The sequence below is a fragment of the Trypanosoma melophagium genome, assembly GCF_022059095.1.
Source record: "Trypanosoma melophagium isolate St. Kilda chromosome Unknown ctg29segment1, whole genome shotgun sequence".
Lineage (NCBI taxonomy): Eukaryota > Euglenozoa > Kinetoplastea > Trypanosomatida > Trypanosomatidae > Trypanosoma > Trypanosoma melophagium.
Window position 1 is genome coordinate 144,516 of NW_027125161.1, and position 22,050 is coordinate 166,565.

Consider the following 22,050-nt stretch of genomic DNA (forward strand, 5'->3'; position numbering starts at 1 on the left):
AGAATGCAAATATTTTTTCGTTTTAATTATTAATTTTTGTTTTTTCCTTTCTTTTTCAGTAAAAAGTTAAACACCAGGGTTTATAAATAAAAAATATTCCTTGTTATTACTATATTTTGTTGCTGTTGTCTTCGTTTGATCTTAAAAAAAAATGATTTGAAAGGAGCAACCGAAAAGAAAAGGAAGCAAGTAGTGCATGTTTACAAAAAAAAATCCAACAATAGAACAACAGAGAAATACAAAGGGGGGGGGGGGAAAGGTTACGCAAACATAAAAACAGATAGAAAAATACAAGCAAGTGGGAAAAAAAGATAATACACGTATAGTTTACAACCACCTGTAGAGAGAAACCAAACAAAAAGGCTCTATCCAGAGCCTATAGTAATGGTTTTACGCAAAAATTGGGTTATGGAACTTTTTAGCTTCCATAAAATAAACGGACGTAGAAAGAATGCAATAATCTTCAGTAGTGTAACCGTACAGTCAATGTACAAGGAATCAATAGAGACACTAACGTCACTACAACGAATAACTGCACGCCCAGATGTATACAGGTACACCTCAACATTCGCCTTAACCTTCAGACCACTAAGAACAATATTACACACTGCTATTTTCATTAATTTATTCTTACTCTTTGCTTTTCGATATGAAATAGCTGTAGGCCTAAAGGTTAGTCGCTTCACTTTAAAACTGAGTGAGAGATACCTACCATTACTTTCAAACCTCCCATAAGAACGTCCAAAAAGGATTTCATCAATAAATAATTCATCAAAGTTTACGATGTACCCTCCACAAAATGAAATGTTAATGCCTTCTGTGCGATGTAGCAATTTCACACCTTTTAACTTTTCTTCCATTGCAGCCAAAATATTAGAAGTAATTTCAGGCATCAAACTTACCACTGCAGGGTTATAGATAGCTATTTCTTTCATCACTTGACAACTATCATGGTAACTGAAAACGGACTTCCATTCAGCAAGTTTATCAATAGCAGTAGTTAACTCATGTATCGCTAAACGACTAAATTGCAACGGTGTCAACAAGGTACTTATGTACAATTGATCAGGATCAATAGTATTACTAGTAGAAGAAGAACTAGTATTACAATTTATTACTGTCATCTCTTCAATTCTTTCCTCCATTCGATTACTTGAGGCGTGATGGCTGTGGTGATCTTCACCTTTCATAGTCTTTGCCTCTAGTAGACGGGCAACGGGTGGTACTTCCTCACTAGCGTTCACCCTATTTGGTCGATCATGTATTTCTCTCTCCTTCAATGTTTCTAACGTTGGTGCCCAGCGCACAATAGGGGTTTGTACATCAGTCCCCTTCTGTTTCCCATCTTGCCCCTCACTTCCTTTTTCCTCTGGCAACACGAGTGGACGCCCGCCGACGAGATCCGTCAGCGAGGCTCCGTTAAAGAAGTGTTCATCCCACGCGGCGGTATCAACGGCGAAGACGCCGACGGCGGTGCGGTACTCCTCGTTCAGTCCCACGCTGACGTGCGGCTTCTCCTCGAGGAGCGCCGCCCGCTCCTGCTGCTGCCGCCCCGCCCCAACCGCCGGCCGCCCGTCGGCGACGGACCGCAAGTGATCGCCCCCAGTGATGTTTGGGTTCACGCGGTCGTTCACGAGCCGCACGGCCGCCTCCGCCCCGCCGCCGCCCGCCTCCCGCGCCGCAGCTGCGAGTGTGTCCCGCGAGACGTACGGGAAGACGGCGCGGAGGAGCATCAACTGCGCCGAAGAGGCATCCACCCGCTCGGACCCCATTTTCCAGAAATAGAAATACGCACAAAAAAAAAAAAAAATGAGAGAGTGAGAGGGGTGTGTATGTATGTGTGTGTCTGTTATATATATATATATATATATATATATATATAGGTATAGATATATACGGTATATCTTTTATTGGTGTTCTTGTTCCTTTTTCGTTCCTCCAGATACTATACAATTTCTTCTCTTTTCGTTTTGTCTGTTTTCTTTTTTTTGTTTTTGGGGATGAGAGGGAAATTGATTAAAAAAAAACGGGGGTATCAACCCTCTCCAGTTGCGACTGCAACGTACTGTCGCCAGAAAAGAATAAAAGGAAACAAGGGAATTTAAGCAAACAGTAAACTTATAACCATCGACCATAGCACCCATTTGAAAGAAAAGGGGGTAAACAAGAACAGACACGGATGAAACAAATATATAAACAAAGAGAACATAATAAAAAAATAAAAATTAAGAAAACATAGAAGATATACCCTAAAGAATAGTCACAATAATAATAATAATAATAATAATAATAACAATAACAAAGGAGGCAAAAAAAAAAAACTAAAAGAGCAATAATAACACAAAAGATCAAGTACAAAAAAAAAAAAAGAAATAAGAATAACGGGGAGACTTACTTCTCCGTTTTCGGGGGAGGACTTGAGGAAGTGGGATTCGTTCTGTTTGTACAAAAAAAAAAAAGATAACAGGGGGAAAGAATAGGTGAAAAGGAAAATTAAAAAAAAACATATGGTGAGAGTTACTCCTTTTTTTTTTTCTTCAATTTTCTATTATTCCACTCCAATACACTCATATAAGGACAAATGCCATGAGATCCTTATCAAAGGGGATAAATCCACAAGCCTTTATTAATATAGTAGGAAGACAAGAATGAAGCACCCGTCCCCCCAGAAGAAAAATAAGAGGAAAAAGGAAACCCAAAAAGAAAAATATGTAGGTGGTTATACAAATTCCATATTTTTTTCTTCCTTCACTGTTTCGGAAAAAGAGGAAAGGTTATATTGAAAATACAATGTGTCAGATACAGAAACACAATCACACCCAAAAAGATGTATACACACATATATATAAAAGGAAAATCGTGACATTAGAAATAAAAGCATAACTTTCTATCGGAAGAAGCGATAGATCACATACATAAACATATACACCTATATACTAAGAGAGAATGATAGCGAAAGATCTTTGTTCGTTCTAGGGTACAGCAATATCGCATAAAAACTCCCTTCTTTTTATTTCCTCTTTTGTTGTTATTTGTTAAACATTTTGTGTTTATTTATTTTATTTTATTTTTCTGCATGTGTGTGCGTGCGGGTGTGTGTTTATGGGTTGGAAAAGGCTCGTGAGCCAATTCGTTCTCACTTATTCCATCCGCTACCCAGTTATATTAAGGAATCAAAAAACACACATATACACAGTTTTAAAGGGTATCTAGAGTAAACAGAAATGGAAAAATCAAATTAGCTTCCGAACTTGAAAGTCATACTTATCCACCATGACACTACATACAAAAAAAGGAAAATCAGCGTGCAATAGAGTCCTAGCGCCAACGATCACCAAGTTTTTGTTGTTGTTTTTTTACGTTTTATTCCTATTTGTTTACAATAATTCCACATTCTTCTCACTAATATCGATCTGAGAAAGGAGTCATGGAGTTAAGGTAACAAGAGAAAAAGAGGAAAAGTAAAGGAGATAAAAAAAAAAAAAAAAAAACACAAAAAAAAAAAACAGTTGATAACATACTTTTTTCATACCTCCATTTCTATCATTGAGACTCCTCTGAAACTAGTCTACAACGTCGTGCTAGACTTTCACGGTACAAGTTATTCTCAACAAGATCCGTATTCACGGCGGTTCCATCATCACCCAAAACTTCCACATTCTCTGCAAACATTACGCTAGTAGAACGACGATTTATGGTGACATTCAAATCATCGTGTGTAGGCCCTTCAGCTCTAATGGTAGTATTGATGTTCCTGTTTCTATCCTCTTCCTTACGTAGCTTTTTAGTAGCTAGTACACTATTGGGAAACGCCAGTCGGCGAGACTCCCCCGCTGCTCTTGGTGAAACGGTAGTAGCAGCAACAGCAGCACCAAAAGGAGAACAAATACTAGGAATATTGTTTGGGTGCTTTAAATACTTTTCTGTTGTGTGCATATTGGATATATTTCTACTGGGTGAGGAACGTTGATTATTCTTGGGACCCGTGGTGTATGATTTCTGTACACCTGTTCTAACTGTCCTCCGTCCACGCGAGTTAGAAGCGGCGGAGGAGGAGGAGGCAGAAAAGGACGAGTAGGTAGAATGAAAAAAAGAAGAAATGGACGAGGAAAGTGGTGGTAGGGATACGGAAATAGATGAAAATGTTCCATTATCACTCTGCGTATTCTTTATAACAAACTCTCTCTTGGGAAATAACAGCCAAGGATCGGCGTTTTTACCCATAGAGACCCGGCGTCGTGCTATTATTTCACTGAATCTTCGTTCCCTTTCCATTCCGCTGGGTAATCCATCCAATCCCTGGAAACCGTCATTCATAGGAGAAATGGCACGACTTCCACTGCTATTGTTATCACCAACGCCAATCTGCAGTGGATCTGATCCTGATCGCTTAGAACTTGAATTTCCCATTTTTTTTTTTTGATCCCTACCAGTTACAGGACTTAGTTTGTGCGACCCTTTTTATATATATATATATTACTTCTTTTTTTCTTGCTTCTCACCTTCCTTGAGCTTTGTTTTCCCGATGAAAAGAAAAAATATATCACATAAATAATTATTTAGTATGACAAAGATAACAAAAAATAAAACAACAACAACAATACATAGACCCCATTACCAATAACAACAATCTCATTTCCATCCCTTCTTCATATAAATCACTTTGCAATGTATTTCGTTTTTTGTTTTAATCCCCTTGTTCGTTTTCCAGACCCTTCATCGTATTTTGTCACGTCTTCTTCCAACTCATCCTTTTCGTTTTATTATTATTATTATTATTATTTTCCTTCCATTCCCCGCTCCTTTTCTCCTTCTCTTAATTACGCGGAAAGAGAAAAACATATAAAAATAGTGTGATAAACAGAAAATGAGAACGACCAAAAAAAAAAAAAAAGAAAGAAATAGAAAAGTCTTAATACATCGCCAATCACACACTGATCTTATTCACCCACGATTCATAGCACTCACCAGGGTCACGTTCACGGCAAATCTCAACCATACCCGTCTCTCCCTTCTGCATCACAAACAGGAATGGAATTGACACAATGCCAATCAATGGATGAACTCGGTAGGCATAGTCAGGATTACCAAGGTAGACAGAGCGTTCAAGGATGCACTGAACGTACACCACACGACGTTTCTCTCGTGCTGCCTGAACTGCACGACGCACCATCGGCTCTGCGAGCACGCATGGTGGGCACCAAGACTTGTGCGTTTTTCGATCCGATGCACCCTTAAAGAGAATCACGACCACATCACCTGGAGCCAATCTTGCCTTCACCTTCTCCAGTGTGGCATCAAAGTCACGTGGTGATGTAACAAGGATGTTATCATCATCATTCGCCGGGCCAAGGATCGTCTCTGTTGGTGGGTTACGAACGTAAAAGGCATGATCTTCAGCCGCCTCTGTTGCCTGTGCGTCCAACGCCGTTCCACGCGCCACCGGCTTGAACGTTTTGGATGCCCGCAGAAGTCGCACCACACACGCCGTTCCACTTCCACCAGCAACCAGGCGGTGATAGAGTCCACGGGGAATCACCACGACATCCCCCGCCTTGGCCTCCAGGCGAATCCAACGGTCCTCCATATCTCTTATATCCACATAGACCAGACCGCTCTCCACAATGCGCATCTGCTCATCCACGTTGAGGTGCTCTGTTAGTTCATCCTTTGATTCTGAAGTAAGAGTTGCCTTCTCCGCCGCTTCATAACCCAGATTCCAAAGGAGACGCTGCACCACGGTGCGACCCTCATCATCCTTTGGGTGGGGTTTGTCCAATGTAGAGGGATCCATGTGACGTGTGTAAACACCGCACGCCTCCAGCTGATCTATCGAAACCGGCACATCAGGAGAACAGTGATTTGGCGCTGCAATAATGGCCTCTTTTGTGTTAAGCATCCATGCTGAACTCATCTTGTAAAAAATTATGTAGAATGCAAATATTTTTTTCGTTTTAATTATTAATTTTTGTTTTTTCCTTTCTTTTTCAGTAAAAAGTTAAACACCAGGGTTTATAAATAAAAAATATTCCTTGTTATTACTATATTTTGTTGCTGTTGTCTTCGTTTGATCTTAAAAAAAAATGATTTGAAAGGAGCAACCGAAAAGAAAAGGAAGCAAGTAGTGCATGTTTACAAAAAAAATCCAACAATAGAACAACAGAGAAATACAAAGGGGGGGGACAGATAGAAAAATACAAGCAAGTGGGAAAAAAGATAATACACGTATAGTTTACAACCACCTGTAGAGAGAAACCAAACAAAAGGCTCTATCCAGAGCCTATAGTAATGGTTTTACGCAAAAATTGGGTTATGGAACTTTTAGCTTCCATAAAATAAACGGACGTAGAAAGAATGCAATAATCTTCAGTAGTGTAACCGTACAGTCAATGTACAAGGAATCAATAGAGACACTAACGTCACTACAACGAATAACTGCACGCCCAGATGTATACAGGTACACCTCAACATTCGCCTTAACCTTCAGACCACTAAGAACAATATTACACACTGCTATTTTCATTAATTTATTCTTACTCTTTGCTTTTCGATATGAAATAGCTGTAGGCCTAAAGGTTAGTCGCTTCACTTTAAAACTGAGTGAGAGATACCTACCATTACTTTCAAACCTCCCATAAGAACGTCCAAAAAGGATTTCATCAATAAATAATTCATCAAAGTTTACGATGTACCCTCCACAAAATGAAATGTTAATGCCTTCTGTGCGATGTAGCAATTTCACACCTTTTAACTTTTCTTCCATTGCAGCCAAAATATTAGAAGTAATTTCAGGCATCAAACTTACCACTGCAGGGTTATAGATAGCTATTTCTTTCATCACTTGACAACTATCATGGTAACTGAAAACGGACTTCCATTCAGCAAGTTTATCAATAGCAGTAGTTAACTCATGTATCGCTAAACGACTAAATTGCAACGGTGTCAACAAGGTACTTATGTACAATTGATCAGGATCAATAGTATTACTAGTAGAAGAAGAACTAGTATTACAATTTATTACTGTCATCTCTTCAATTCTTTCCTCCATTCGATTACTTGAGGCGTGATGGCTGTGGTGATCTTCACCTTTCATAGTCTTTGCCTCTAGTAGACGGGCAACGGGTGGTACTTCCTCACTAGCGTTCACCCTATTTGGTCGATCATGTATTTCTCTCTCCTTCAATGTTTCTAACGTTGGTGCCCAGCGCACAATAGGGGTTTGTACATCAGTCCCCTTCTGTTTCCCATCTTGCCCCTCACTTCCTTTTTCCTCTGGCAACACGAGTGGACGCCCGCCGACGAGATCCGTCAGCGAGGCTCCGTTAAAGAAGTGTTCATCCCACGCGGCGGTATCAACGGCGAAGACGCCGACGGCGGTGCGGTACTCCTCGTTCAGTCCCACGCTGACGTGCGGCTTCTCCTCGAGGAGCGCCGCCCGCTCCTGCTGCTGCCGCCCCGCCCCAACCGCCGGCCGCCCGTCGGCGACGGACCGCAAGTGATCGCCCCCAGTGATGTTTGGGTTCACGCGGTCGTTCACGAGCCGCACGGCCGCCTCCGCCCCGCCGCCGCCCGCCTCCCGCGCCGCAGCTGCGAGTGTGTCCCGCGAGACGTACGGGAAGACGGCGCGGAGGAGCATCAACTGCGCCGAAGAGGCATCCACCCGCTCGGACCCCATTTTCCAGAAATAGAAATACGCACAAAAAAAAAAAAAATGAGAGAGTGAGAGGGGTGTGTATGTATGTGTGTGTCTGTTATATATATATATATATATATATATATATATATATATATATATAGGTATAGATATATACGGTATATCTTTTATTGGTGTTCTTGTTCCTTTTTCGTTCCTCCAGATACTATACAATTTCTTCTCTTTTCGTTTTGTCTGTTTTCTTTTTTTGTTTTTGGGGGATGAGAGGGAAATTGATTAAAAAAAAAACGGGGGTATCAACCCTCTCCAGTTGCGACTGCAACGTACTGTCGCCAGAAAAGAATAAAAGGAAACAAGGGAATTTAAGCAAACAGTAAACTTATAACCATCGACCATAGCACCCATTTGAAAGAAAAGGGGGTAAACAAGAACAGACACGGATGAAACAAATATATAAACAAAGAGAACATAATAAAAAAATAAAAATTAAGAAAACATAGAAGATATACCCTAAAGAATAGTCACAATAATAATAATAATAATAATAATAATAATAATAAATTATTTAATTCAAACTAAAAAAATAAAACAAAAAGAAAAAATAAAATAAAGAAATCCAGCTACCAATACTTCTTTATCCGCTCAGCAACACTACAGAATGCATCCTCCCACAAACTCAAGTGTTTTTGCTCGCGATGAAGAATCCCAACAAGTACTGCTTGCATTTTTTCAATTCTTCTCTTAGAACTAATACAATTTGTTGTAGCTGTCATATCACGATGATTCTCCAACATTTCAAAAAGAGTGAGTGCTAATAGAGACTCTGGTGCAGGACGGGATCTTCGCAGCACTGGCGTATAACGAGACACCACTCCCACAAGTTCAGTAATAGCTTCTTCTGTTGCCGACCGTTGCTTCAAAATACTAGCGTCTAACGTATTCTTTGGTGACTGCAGAAAACATGCAAGGAGAAGCAAGGCACACAATAATGTATTCCGTTGTGTGGCAAACATAGTAATGTCATTATTATCCATCAAGCTGAGACTACCACAAGCTATGATTTGTATGAGTGACTCCCATACAATACTCCGCAGTACATGCATACTTCGACTTGGCTTTTCGCAATTATCAAAGGATTCTGTGAAATGTACTAAAAGTAACCTTAACTCTTCTGCATTCATATCAAAAGTATTAGTAGATATCTTCACTGAAAGAACGAAAATTCGATATAAATCCACCACCATTAATGTCACGATACGAATAAACTCCTCGTCATTTAACAGTACCGAAATATTACTTAGTTCTCCAGAGCTTCTTTTATACTGTAAATTAAGATAAATAGCATGAAGAAGTGTACGTTGAGAATCTATTGTCGCCCCTTCTTTGTTACACAACACAAGATGAGTGGCACTGTCTAGTACCTCTGTATGCAACTCTCGTAATAAATTTATATCTACTTCCATTTGAATGGTGGCAACATACCTATCATTATGATTTATTTGAAGTCCGCATTGAAATGCACCCAGCCACAAAGCAAACTCCGCCAACATATTTTGCCATTTCTGAATTTCCATACACGAAGATACGATTTCTTCTTCAGTATCATTATTCTTTCCATATTCACTCCAGTACTGATCATTGGTTTTGGAGCATTTTGCCATTTGCCATATCTTCGAAGATCGACTCTGAAGAGAAAGACGCTCGGCGAGAACTGGTGTATCCACTGTAGGTAGAAGAAAGTTATTCCGTACTTCTCTCATAGTAAATTTTTTTATACTGTAATTCTTGCATGCTTGCAGAAGTCTATTCACTACATTCAAAACACCATGCGAAGTAGGAATACGTGTCAAAATACACCCATCATTTCCATTTATAATCCCCATATAACGTTCTAGCGGGCAAATAGTCTCTAAAAGACTTCGTAACACCTCAAATACACGGTGCCCCTCCTCTTTCGTTTCTTTCTCAGAGGAACAAGGTGAAAATAGAGGGACGAGCAATTTTATGGACTCCGAAAGACGAACAGAAGTACATAATTTTATCCAATATACGTCACTACCACAAAACTGAACCCACTCTTTGGAACGAAGAATACAAAGGACCTTTACTAGAATTTCAGCCGTATCACGTTTAACATTTTTTTCACTACATATTGTAGGAAGAACATCATCAATTATCGTCAATAGTTCTCTTGATGGTTGTCGTCCACAAAGTAGCTTGTAAAGAAAAAAAAGATCTATATTATGGGGAACGTTTGAAAAGGAACAATTATTAAAATTATTCAATAATTCATACCGTATTAGCATCCCCAAAAGTGCTGAAGAGTAATTTTTCTTATTTTTAACCTTTAAAGGGGAAAAGGTTGATATATGGAGTTGTAATAAAGCCTTTACAGGTATAGTTAATCCAAAGACACCCTGTTTAACCGAAGATTCCAGACTTTCCAAGTGAAAACATAAATTACCTAAAGCGGTAGTAGTAAATTCACAAACCCGGTGAAGGGTTTCAGTTGATGCATTTCGATTATATACCACATGAAACAGTAAAAGACGATGACATAAAACAAGTAGTGTTTCAGTAATGTCAAGTTTTTCTCTTACAGTAGAATTATGTTCCTCTTTTCCATATAGCATGTGTTGTAGTCTATCAAGAAAAGGTTCCAAACGAGGCTGCAGTTGCCATTTAATAGATAATGTTAGAAATTCTTGATGAAACGCCTCATGCCTTTCATTCCACGTGAGTACATCGCTTGCTGCGAGTTGATAGACCACATTAAATGTGAATAATGTTTTCTCAACAAACAGAGAGAGAGCGTGTGCAAGACGGTGTAGGCAGTCTTGCATCTCTGATGATAATGAGATTTCGTTTAGAGTGTAGCGATTGAAATTACGCAGCAAAACTATAACTTCATCAATTGTTAGTAATCCTGGAAGAAGATCTTCTGGTTTAAGACGACAGAGTAAAAATTGTAATAATAACAACTGAAGATTACTCTTTTCTTCCTTTTCATAAGAACTTATTTTCCAATCTCTCCAATCAACACATGATTCTTCCATAAGAGATAATAATGAAACCACATGACGAAGGCACAAATCATCAACGAAAGAAGCTAGTAAATGTTCAATAAAGAAAAATTTACATTCCAATCGTTTACGACGACGTCGGCGACATAGACGAATAAAACTACACATTAAGAAGAATATATCATCAGATTTATTCCTTGAATTGATTCCTATTGTCGAAATTTGTATTTCGTTAACGTTGTTATGATAAATGTGATGAAAACATTGTAAAGAAAATCCATATCCTGTTTGAAGTAATTCCTCTATAGCTTCAAAAAAGGAATCCACCAAGTGTGAAGGGTGTTCATAATGTTCAAGAATCTGTAGAATAGAAACACATGAAGAAAGAAATAATTCCATTTCAATAGAGGATTCATTTAAGATGGGAAACGTATATTTCGCAACATTTGATGATGATAATGATGCTGTTGTTATCGTTGTAGGCTTTATTTTGGTCTTACTAAAACAACAGCGGAGATAACGCTTCAATAAATGTGCAGTTAGCATAGTGTGATGTATACGCAACTGTGAAAGTCCTTGTAAGACCTGCACTACATGATTGGCATGTTCAAATTCCGGTATTATTGTCAAGAGTGAGAGTACCATGGCATGTGCACTTAACGGTTTTTCGCTAAGATCCCCCAATGCAGCAACAACACTACTGCAGACATCCGCATTGTAAAAGTGCAGCGATCGATATGCCTTTCGAACCAAGAAGTGCAGAGATGGTACAGATGTAGGGGTCACACTTTTCAATAGCATTAACGTCAGTGGTAGATATAAGAACTTAATGAGTATATATATATATAATTACGTGTTTGTAGAAAAAAGGAGAAAGGGGGAAAAAAAACAAAAAATTTGCAAAATACTGCCTAGTATTGGAACAATTCATCTGGTTTGAGAGTCTTTTCACTACTTTCGATTTGGTAGCAGCTCGCTATAAATACTTACTTCTACTCTAGATAATACAATACGATAATCACCAAACACGTAGGGTGCTTTAATTCTCATCTTTCCTATTCATTTGTGACTCCCGATTAACATTTTGTTCCCATTAGAATGACAGCTACAACAGCAGTTTCCATTAATGTATTTCCCATGATCTCGGCTTGTCTCTTTTTCGCTATGCAAACGTTGCTCCCATTTCCATGAGGGCTTTTTCTCGGCGTGATATCTCCTCTAATCCTTCTGTGTACGCCGCGTGCTGCATACGTACAAGGGTACGAAATTCCTCTCCTCGCTCTTCAATTTCAAGTTCTTTTCTAAATAAGTCACGACACCACTCTATTTCACTCTTCTCGCGATAATAAGATTTGTATTCTTTTCCCTTCACAGTACAGTTATCAGATGTCGGGAAACGTATAAAATCATATGGGGTAAGTTCAATAGAATCTAATCCATCTTTTCGCGGAGAAGGTGACAACGTTGAAGTATGCGCCGCAATCTCAGAGGGAGAAACCGCAGTAAAAGACGATGTTTTGTGTATGGATGGTGTTGGCGGGGGTGGTGGGGTTCGTTCCTCCAGTACACCACAGCGTCTTGACATTTAATCTAGTCTAATCGTAATTAATAATAATAATAATAATAATAATAATAATAATAATAATAATAATAATAATAATAATAATAATAATATAATAACCTTCAGGTGGGTTATGGTGAATCTTCCCCAGAGTATTGCTATCCATTACACGAAAAAGAAAAAGAGAAAAAGAATGAGTTTCATCTAATTATTATTATTATTATCTCTCTTTTTTTCTGTATATTTCACCCCCTTGTGTTGTCAGGGAATCTCGGGCTAACCCAAACACAGAAAATAAAAAATCATAATTAATATTTTTAAAAAGAAAAAATAGTACAAATACAGTAAAAGATCAAGAAAAATGTCTCCTCTCTTTCTCTCTCGCTATCTATCTCTTTCACTTTACACGGCGTAAGACCAATGTTGCGCATGGAACATCTATTCGACTATATGCCCACGATGCATTGCGAGCCACCTCCCATCTCCGCGCCTCATCCGCCGTTACACCCACAGAGGGGTGTTTCAACAGACTGGCCACTTCAACTCCCGCCTCTACACTATTCACATCAACTGTATGATGGGATTCGTTGCTGTTACTCTCACCGCTAATACTACCACGGGCAATAACAGCTTGTTCAGAAGATTTCTTACACAAATGCACAACTATGCGGTTACTCAAAGGTGCTGGGGATACTTGAGGACCGTGTACATCACACCATGTTCCTTCAAATTCCATAGTACCATAATGTTGTGTGTGCACCAACACGATGGGATGATCCGTTTCGAGTGTCCCTTCCTTGAACGTAACGGCATCTGGAGAAAAATACCTTGTTTCATTTTCCTTCTTATTGCCATTATCATTGGTGTTTTCTTCACCTTCACTATTTTTATTATTTGTATCATTATTACCATTACCACCCTCAGTTTCTTTAGAGTCTACAGTAACCTCACATAAATGTGCATCTCTAAAGAAGTCTAAACAAGGGAAGCGAACAAGAATAGAGTGTTTTTCTTCTACTGTTGCAATCTCCTCTATTAACGTTTGCCCCTTTTCACCCTTTGTCCGCTGATCTTGTACAACGCTACTGGGTACATCCTCACGACTTCGCTTCATCACGAATTAAACATGTACTTCCTTTCTTCGAATTCAATAAATAAAAAGAAAAAGAAGAAAAAAAAAAAAGAACGCCGAATATGGAGAAAGAAGAAAAAAAAGAGTACATCCAAAAAAAGAAAAAAAAAAGAAACCCTCAGTTTTATTTTATTTTTTATAACAAAAAAAAAACTATTTTTCTTCTCTTTTACTCTAATTTAGCGTTATTTGCTCTCCACACTCTCTTTCCCTCCTTCACTTCCCCTGACACCTGAAAGAGAAAATACGGTGGAACAGTTACTATACACACGTTGTATCACCTCTTCCTCTGTCATGTTCTGCAAATTACTATTATTATTATTATTATTATTATTATTATTATTATTATTATTATTATTATTATTATTATTATTATTATTATTATTATTATTATTCGTCTCATGGTTCAAACTACGAAGCGCACCAACGTACGCCTCTAATACCTGTCTTAGATGGCATGGTTCATTCCGTCGTTCATTACACAATGTTGCATCAAATGGCTTCTGTGGCTTTTTTTGTTGTTTTTGTTGTCCTTCTTTGGGATTTGTTGGGAAATGTGTACGCACAAACTGTGCCCCATAATGTTGTTTGCGAATATCACACCAGGGTGAATCGGTCTCCAACATTATCCGCTCTAGTGGTATTCGGCATATCTGCTCAGCCATTTGCTTTTCCCTGAATGCAGTACCATTTATGCTAAAATAGATACCACTCATCGCTAAAAGTCTTTGCTGTTCCTCAGGAGTTCCATTGTAACTATGCACTACACCAGTAAAAGGTATATCATTAGGCCAATTCTGCCGCTCTTCCTCCAGCATTCGTACAAAGTCAGTACCACATTCACGTGAATGAAAAAGGAAGGGAAGTCCAAGTGTTCGAAAAGCGCGTAATTGACGAAGAAAGTATTCTTGCTGCACATCACGTGGACAGTAAGAAAGTTCAGCATAATCAAGTCCAATCTCACCAACAGCTACGACAACATCTCTATTTTCTTCAACTAATTCCATTAATTTTTTCAAGCGATCCTCTGTGTATTGCCATGTTTTCGATGTATCTAAACTAGCATTGCCATCAGATGCAGAATCACTAGGAAGGTATTGAAGAGATGACGGAGGTTGAGGAATTTGAATTGAAACATCATCGTTAGCAGCTTCTTCAACACTTGCCCAGTCAAGTGGTAACATCAACTCAGCACAGTGCGCGGGATGAATTCCAACTGTACAGAGAAGTTGAGAAGGATACCGGCGACAAAGTTTTATGGCCTTTAAACACTGTGCAAGGCTTGTGCCTGTTATAATCATCTTTTGCACATTTTGTTCTTGTGCACGTTGAAGGACATTTTCAAAGTTATCTTCATGAACTCGTCTGCCTTTCCAATCAACACCACGAAATACACAGTCTGTGAGATTCAGAGCAACATCGACCAAGTACGGTCCTCCAGGCCCTTTCATTTTTTTTTTTTGATTCTTTTATGTATACTCTTATTCTTTCCCACACACAATCTTTCTCTCTTGGTACCTCTGTTTTCTCGTCTACTACAGAAAAGAAGGAAAAAAACAAAACAAAAAAAAAAACAATAATTCAAAAAGCTATCATAGTAAAACAACAGTAGAGAATATCTTCACATATTCTTCTTTTTAATTTTTGAAATTTGCCACTAGAAGTGTTCCATAGTAACCGACTAGATTGAAGGCGCAAGAATAACAAAAAACAGCAAACACGGCGAAACAACACCCATGTGGTTGTACACATAACCATAAAAGAGAGAAACAAAAAAACAAAAAACAACAAAAACAAAAACAGAACAAACTCAAAGAATGCCCTATTTAAGCAGATCGGCAAGGTTTGCAACTTCCACCTCGTCGTTGCCCTTTGGTTTTCGTACGAGGGTGGGTGCCTTTACCTTTGCCGCTGCGGCGTCGGCCTCTCGCCTTGCCTTTCGTGCCTGCCGTTTTGCCTCCTTCTCTTCTGCAAGACGTTTCTGGTCTGCCAGAGTGCGTTTCTTCTGCGGGCTTGCCCGTAGGAGGCCGCCGCGCTGCTCGAGATCCGCGAGCCGCCGATCGATGGCGCCGAGGATGGACGGGGGCCGCGGCCAGCCGGTCGTCGGGACGTCGTCGTCCCCCCGCCGCTGGTGGGCGATGCGCTCGCGCCAGACCGCCAACATTTTCTCAGGGGCGTCCCCCGCGAGGAGCCGCCGCCGGGCGAGGAGGAGAAATCGGAGGACGAACGTCGGACAGTCGCCAAAGTCGTCGAGGAGGTCGCGCTGGAGGACAAAGTTGAACTCCGCCGGGGTGGAGACGGCGAGGAGGTGCACCATCAGCTCCAGCGCCCGGCGGGCGGTACTCACGAGTTGCCCCCGCCCCTCCTTCACCCGCTCGCCCCACATATCCATCGCAATAGTGGTGTCCCGCGTGAGGCAGTCGGTGAAGTTGTTCCAGTCCTCCACCGCACGACTATTCGGGTGACGTATAACTTCGCCAAGGAACTCCATTAAGGTGGTAAGATACTTGTGAATGTATTGAGTCATCATTCGACGCATAGCAATACGAGCTCGGGGTTCTTCTAACGCTTTAGTGAATTCTTCATCAATAAAATCACTCATCGTATCAACTATAACACGTGTTGGATTTGTATCAGCATCATACCACTCTTTAGAACGAAAAACAAGAGCCCATTTTGCTTTAACAATACGATCCACATGAAGTACAATTTCATCTACATAATATAGAGCATGTTCTGATATTAAATCTTGAGTTTTTTGAAACGGTGATGCATTTTCCCCAACAGAAATACCATTACTATTATTATTAGTATTATCATCATCATCCCAATAAGATGCAAATTTTAATTCTATTGTATCCATATTACGCTCAATAGTAGAACAGTCATTACAGAAAGCGTAGAGAAATGCTAAACGTCGTGAAGACCATTCCTCTTGTGGAACTCCAGATGATTCATTTTCTTCCTCCCAGTAATCATAATCGCTACGAATTTTACACTCTTCAAGATAGGCCTCAATTGCTTGCGCACAAGCAGCCCCTATTTGTCGCATAACACCTACTTCAATTGCCGTTGAAAGGCCTCCAAGCGATTGTTGTAATACTGCAAACATATCCATTGGACCAGTTGTCACAGGTAAACCACTAGGAAGTGTAGTTGGAGAATTTCCTCCATTCAAAACTGATATAGCACATGCATGGCAAAGTCTAATAAGATGTGTTGAAAGTCCACCAACAGCAGATGTCATCATTAACGCTGAGAGGTTATCTACAACACTAAGTTCTATATATGATGCATAGTTCGCTTCCATCATGGTCTCTTTATACCACTGAATAAAATCAGAAGCTTCTAATAAACCATTTGCATCTACTTCTGTATCAGCATCAATATAACCTTTTAATACATTAACAACCTCATTATGAATCGCACCCACAACAATAGCGAAGAACGAAAATTTTGTCGAAAGAGGAATAAGAGTCATTTCCAAAGCGGTTAACAAAGGTGAAATCTTCTTCATTTGTCCAAGATAAGTCGATATCTGTTTAAAAGGGTCTATAACATCAATCATAACTTCTTCTTCCCATAATCTAGTTACACATTTACGCACTGCATTAGTAACCTTCTCTTCTGTAATAAGTGGTTCACCATCTGAATTACATAAAGCACCACCTTCGTTTTCTTCAGCTATTTCTTCTCCGCAAATCTGTACACATTCCTCAAATTGTGTATATTCTGCAAATGGCTCTGAAACAGTACCAGGTTTAGGTATATCTTCAAGTGCTTTTTGAATTGCTACATGTACAGAGCTTTCTTCTAATAATTTATATAACTCTCCAACAAACATTGTTTGCACTACATCAAGTTTCTCAAAATATGGTTCAAATACACCACTATAACTCTTGTAACTAGCACCCGATTTTTCACTAACCGTACGTCTTATTAATTGTAAACGACGAAGACGTTTGTATACCATTGCGAATTTTCGTTGATCTACAAGACCGTACATATCTTCGTATCGTACTTCTTTTAATGCTTCAGCCCACTTAATAACAGACAATATATTATCACGCAAAAAATGTAATTCTCTTAATTGTTTATAACTTCCTGAAGTAACATCCATTTGTGTAATAAGTTCACCTTGTTTTTTAAAAAGTGCTCGAAGGTCTTGAATACGATCACTACTTCTTTTAATAATCTGCACCGCACGATGTTCTTCCATCATTTGTGAAGAAGCCAGAGAGTTTATTGCACGACGAAGCTCCTTAGCTTCATTTACCGAAGAACGTAAAAGTCTCGGTACGGTAACCTCTAAGCTTTCGGCGTGTACTAATTCATTGTTAATTGCTGTTAACACCTCTTGTCGGAGCTGTGCTTGATCCGCCTCTGTTAGAAAAGGAAAAAGTTCCTCCTTGGAGTACATTTGCGTTTGGTCAGCATCCTCCGTCGGGTTATTTGTTGTTTGTACACCCTGTGCGTTACTGATACTTCCCCGTCTCTGCATTGTTCCCTCGAACAAGGCAGAAGTGGAAGAAACAGAAACCGAAGCACCACTGAGGAAACAAAAAGAACAAAGGAAAATGGAAAAAAAAAGAAGAGAGATATAATTATATTATTAGCGATAGATCATAAAAAAAAAATACGCACTTTAGATTCTCCACAGCGAAAGAAAAATAATTTAATAACAATAAAAAAAGAAAATAACCAAGTTAAAAATAGAAAAGGGGATTTTTTTAAAGGTAATGAGAATTGTCAATAACGAGTGGTAGAGAATCTGTTAGATCTGTTTCTCTCCCTCCTACAGTTCATTATAACCTGAAAGATGAAGATTGAATAGCATAGGGTGTCATTCAATAAAAAAACTATTAACATATGTGTCATATGTCTAATGTATCACCCATAGTTTAATTGCTTTCATCATTTACGTAAATTTCTCATTTTCCTTTTTTGCGTTTTTCTTTTGTTTTCTCGCCCCCTGCTTTGTTTGAATTTTTTTTTTTACCTGGTTATTTTTTTTTTTGTCGTTGTTGTGGCTGCTGATAATAATGATAATGAAGTCGCCATTCAATGCATTGAAACACGTAGACCTGGTATAAATTCTGCACTAATCCGTATTGTGACAGCTAATAAAAATTTTGGTTAGTTTTCGCAGTCCATTTTTTCTTCGTTTTGTTTCTTTTTTCTTTTCTTCATTTACTTCTTTTTCGCAGAAGCCTGACGTCGTTTCTCGTATGCTTCCACTAATGCATCTGCTCTGTCATTTAATGACATATTATTCAAATCGTGCTTTCGCGCTTCCACTGCTTCTGGGGTGTATGGCATTAATTCATACTTCATCCGTTGTAGTGCCGTTACTTCTCTGGCGTAGTCTGGAATCTTAAATTCATTCTGTTCATCCATTTTACCAGTCTCCTCAATAGATGTATTAATCACCTTCACAACAGATGCCAAATTGTATGAATTATGCAATCCCAACATCGCCTTTCCCCCCAAGTATCCACCTGTTAATGAGATCCAACCAGCATAACTCCGCATAAATGGAAGGCGATTGCCCAAAGTAAGACAGGTGGCCATTGTAAACATCATAGCACCGCCCATGTAGCCATATGTCCAGTAATTGCTATTCGCCACACTCTGGTATTGTTCCATCGCTCGACGTATACGAGCACGATTATCTTCAATAAAAACATTTGCCGTCACTAACGCCTGTGCGTGTTTTTCCGCAGGCGTCTGTGGAGCAGTAGGCTTCTGAAGCGTAAGTTGTTGGGTCCACATGATTACTTTTCACCTAAAAATATGTATATTATTATTTTTTGATTTATTATTGTAATTATTATACACTTACTCAGACACACAAGTACTGTCTGTCTGTTTTCTCTCAAAGCATCAGAAGAAAAATAAAACGAAAAAAAAACGAATATTTATATAAAAAATCTTCATGGTAGTAACATATGAAGTAAATATATATATATATATATATATATATATACCCCTAACAATAATCAGTGTTGAAACTATCTTTTCTTTTTTCTTCAATTTTCACTTTCTTCTCTTATTTCTCCTTGTTTTTTTTTTCTTTTCTCTTTCAGAGTGTGCGTGTGTGAATATATATATATATATATATATATATATATATGTGAATTGTGCAGATCCGCACATCCATTAATCGTTGACTGATGACACTCCACACGACATCCCTTTTAGTGGCGAATATGGTACCTGTGGGTGATCTGGTGTATACACGCCAAGTCCACGCCAGTCATGTTTCAACCCTCCACGACTAAATCCCGGTGCGAGATTGCGTGCAGTTACATGATATTTGTCAAATAGTGCCTTATCTCTGCGATAGACAAAACGAGCCCGCACGGGGTTGTAATAATGTAGTGTATTCACACGATCTCGCACAGCTGTACGAAGTTTTGTGTGATGTGTGACCAGTTTAAGTTCTTTACTGTGTAATGCACTCAATAGTGGGGCATTCTTGTCATATAACGAGTTTGTAGAGTTGAGGAGATTGTGTTGTCCTTTTAAGAAACGGTATGGTGTTCGTGCGGTACAGTCACTATGCATAAGTGTGTGGACCTTCACTAGTGGAAGTTCACGTGCAAAAAAGGCTGCAATACTCCAAAGCATAAGATCTTCATCACAGTACGCACCCGCATCGTGTAATCGTATTTCTTCACTAAATGGTACTAAAACAGCACGTCCCTTTTCCAATTCATATGCAATAATTTCCAGTGCCTGTTTACATGCATTTCGTTCCTTTATTTTAGGACTTGTAAAACATTTCACAGATAACTCACGGAGACAAGACATGGTTACAATTAAACTATCCTTTCCAGTGGGAAGTCGACGTACAGCAGAGACAAGTTGATCGGTTGATGTTGCCATTAGTGAAGAGTGAAGTATGAAAACAGAATCCATACTATTCAGATACTCCAATTGAGACAACATGGTTCTCAAAGATTGTGAAAAGCGATGTTTAGAATCCTTCGTCAGATAATTTGGGAGAGAAGTTAAATATGTCGTCATCGTCTCTGGTGTAGATAGAACATTTGCTCCATTACTAGAAAGCATTTGTTCCTGTATATCACGTAAGGAGACAGGAATACGTGAAGTAATACGTGGTTGTTCTACTTGCAACTTCTCAGCAATAGCATCAAAGTAAGTAAATGATCTAAGAATCCTTTGATCAAACTCATTCTTCATTGCAAAATTATACGCGATATATTTATTAGAAATTGATAGTAATAATTCGGATCCACTTTCTAGTAGCGCTAATAGATTAGATGTATATTCTTTTTTATTGGATTTATCTATAGCTTCCTGTAACATGTTAAGAGCCTTTTCATGTACTATAGCATCTCTCTCTCGTGAAACAGCAGCAAAGAAATCAGCACCTCGAGGGCAAGTAGTATCATTCAACAAAAATTTCAGTAAATCTTTATTACTAGAATCCGACATAACAGATGTAAAGTACATACGTTCAATTGTAGCTATTTCTTCAGGTTTCCATGAATCGTTAGGATGATTTCGCATACGCTGTAAAAATATCTTTGTAATAGAATTAAAAACGCTACCAATCGCTTTACCCTCTGGCATCACTGCTGCAAAACCATTTAATAAATCAACAAGTTGATCATTACTACATAAATCTAACAGTGATAAATTTTTTACTCCTTCTTCTTTCTCTTCTTCTTGAGCTATTAACCAAACCATATGATCAAATAAGTTTTCACCCGTACACCAAAATGCTGTATTTTTGTTAACTCCTCGTGGATGCTTATAGTCAGCTCGATTAGAAGGTGCATGATTAGAGAAAGTAAACCATTTATTAGGTTCAAATATCTTAATCAATGCCATAAAATGTAAAAGTTGTATAATTAATGCTGGACTACGTGAAAGTCGCCAAGGTTGATCTTGTACAAAAACAACAGAAGCTGCATCTATCAAATTTACGTAAGCATTAAGAAGTGAAGTAGTAACACGAAAAGGTCTACCATACTTACGAACTACAGTACCAAGGAAATTAAGTCCTCTACCATCAGGGGTAAAAGGACTACTAATTTCTTCAAACATTCGCACTAATTCCTCATCCGTACGGTGTTGAATGGTAGAAGCCATATCGGCTAAAGCCGCAGAACGGGCTTCAACTTGTGGTCGATCCATAAACTGTGAAAGAAGATCCTCCAGTGAGCGTTCACAATATAGGCGATCAATCAATGGGTAATCACTAGAAACAGAGTATCCACCTAGTGCATCTCCCGATGAAGAAGATAAAGTAGATACATCAAGAGAAGAAGAATGTAATAATTTTTCTTCTTTTACTACTTTTCTTTGCATCTGCAGAATACTATCCTGCTGCACCTGCGCATTACCCTCCTTTTCTTCTCCCTCCATTATAGCTTCCATAACGGCTACTTCTTTTTGCTTTTCTCGTTGTTTCGCCCTTTCAATATCAGGAATATTACGTAAACGTACGGGACCATATCCCAAGTCCTCATCGTATTTCGGTAATGGAAATGGAGTGAAATTGTTCGGTAAAGGCTTTGGCTGCATACTTGCTGGGAGTTTTTTGTATCGAATAGACGCCTGTGCATCTCCCTCACCAGAGCAGTCAAACCGCATGTGAATTAAAACCGTGGACCCAACAGCAAATCGGCGAAGCATAATTGTCTCACTA

At 39.0% G+C, this 22,050-nt stretch overlaps 11 protein-coding genes across 11 annotated transcripts; all 11 read right to left on the reverse strand.

Moving 5' to 3' along the window:
• Positions 1-365: 365 nt before the first annotated feature.
• On the reverse strand, positions 366-1,772 carry LSM04_005378 (uncharacterized protein; the record flags this gene model as incomplete). Its single annotated transcript, XM_067332034.1, has 1 exon — positions 366-1,772. The coding sequence occupies one exon, from the start codon at positions 1,770-1,772 to the stop codon at positions 366-368; it is 1,407 nt and encodes a 468-aa protein (XP_067190079.1).
• Positions 1,773-3,543: 1,771 nt separating this feature from the next.
• Positions 3,544-4,410, reverse strand: LSM04_001522 (uncharacterized protein; the record flags this gene model as incomplete). The annotated part of the gene is made up of 1 exon (XM_067332035.1): positions 3,544-4,410. One exon carries the CDS (start codon positions 4,408-4,410, stop codon positions 3,544-3,546), a length of 867 nt encoding a protein of 288 aa, XP_067190032.1.
• A 517-nt stretch (positions 4,411-4,927) lies between these two features.
• On the reverse strand, positions 4,928-5,914 carry LSM04_002555 (Protein of unknown function DUF953; the record flags this gene model as incomplete). The annotated part of the gene is made up of 1 exon (XM_067332037.1): positions 4,928-5,914. One exon carries the CDS (start codon positions 5,912-5,914, stop codon positions 4,928-4,930), a length of 987 nt encoding a protein of 328 aa, XP_067190040.1.
• Positions 5,915-6,269: 355 nt separating this feature from the next.
• On the reverse strand, positions 6,270-7,675 carry LSM04_000093 (uncharacterized protein; the record flags this gene model as incomplete). Its single annotated transcript, XM_067332038.1, has 2 exons — positions 6,270-6,325; positions 6,385-7,675. The coding sequence occupies 2 exons, from the start codon at positions 7,673-7,675 to the stop codon at positions 6,270-6,272; spliced, it is 1,347 nt and encodes a 448-aa protein (XP_067190017.1).
• A 599-nt stretch (positions 7,676-8,274) lies between these two features.
• On the reverse strand, positions 8,275-11,478 carry LSM04_003812 (uncharacterized protein; the record flags this gene model as incomplete). Its single annotated transcript, XM_067332039.1, has 1 exon — positions 8,275-11,478. One exon carries the CDS (start codon positions 11,476-11,478, stop codon positions 8,275-8,277), a length of 3,204 nt encoding a protein of 1,067 aa, XP_067190058.1.
• A 361-nt stretch (positions 11,479-11,839) lies between these two features.
• Positions 11,840-12,262, reverse strand: LSM04_001278 (uncharacterized protein; the record flags this gene model as incomplete). The annotated part of the gene is made up of 1 exon (XM_067332040.1): positions 11,840-12,262. The coding sequence occupies one exon, from the start codon at positions 12,260-12,262 to the stop codon at positions 11,840-11,842; it is 423 nt and encodes a 140-aa protein (XP_067190029.1).
• A 373-nt stretch (positions 12,263-12,635) lies between these two features.
• Positions 12,636-13,352, reverse strand: LSM04_006995 (uncharacterized protein; the record flags this gene model as incomplete). Its single annotated transcript, XM_067332041.1, has 1 exon — positions 12,636-13,352. The coding sequence occupies one exon, from the start codon at positions 13,350-13,352 to the stop codon at positions 12,636-12,638; it is 717 nt and encodes a 238-aa protein (XP_067190100.1).
• A 203-nt stretch (positions 13,353-13,555) lies between these two features.
• Positions 13,556-14,821, reverse strand: LSM04_003755 (TatD family; the record flags this gene model as incomplete). Its single annotated transcript, XM_067332042.1, has 1 exon — positions 13,556-14,821. The coding sequence occupies one exon, from the start codon at positions 14,819-14,821 to the stop codon at positions 13,556-13,558; it is 1,266 nt and encodes a 421-aa protein (XP_067190057.1).
• A 371-nt stretch (positions 14,822-15,192) lies between these two features.
• Positions 15,193-17,871, reverse strand: LSM04_005740 (Exocyst complex component EXOC3/Sec6; the record flags this gene model as incomplete). The annotated part of the gene is made up of 1 exon (XM_067332043.1): positions 15,193-17,871. One exon carries the CDS (start codon positions 17,869-17,871, stop codon positions 15,193-15,195), a length of 2,679 nt encoding a protein of 892 aa, XP_067190083.1.
• A 689-nt stretch (positions 17,872-18,560) lies between these two features.
• LSM04_006234 (uncharacterized protein) lies at positions 18,561-19,142 on the reverse strand (the record flags this gene model as incomplete). Its single annotated transcript, XM_067332044.1, has 1 exon — positions 18,561-19,142. The coding sequence occupies one exon, from the start codon at positions 19,140-19,142 to the stop codon at positions 18,561-18,563; it is 582 nt and encodes a 193-aa protein (XP_067190093.1).
• A 387-nt stretch (positions 19,143-19,529) lies between these two features.
• On the reverse strand, positions 19,530-22,037 carry LSM04_004674 (uncharacterized protein; the record flags this gene model as incomplete). Its single annotated transcript, XM_067332045.1, has 1 exon — positions 19,530-22,037. One exon carries the CDS (start codon positions 22,035-22,037, stop codon positions 19,530-19,532), a length of 2,508 nt encoding a protein of 835 aa, XP_067190069.1.
• Positions 22,038-22,050: the final 13 nt, after the last annotated feature.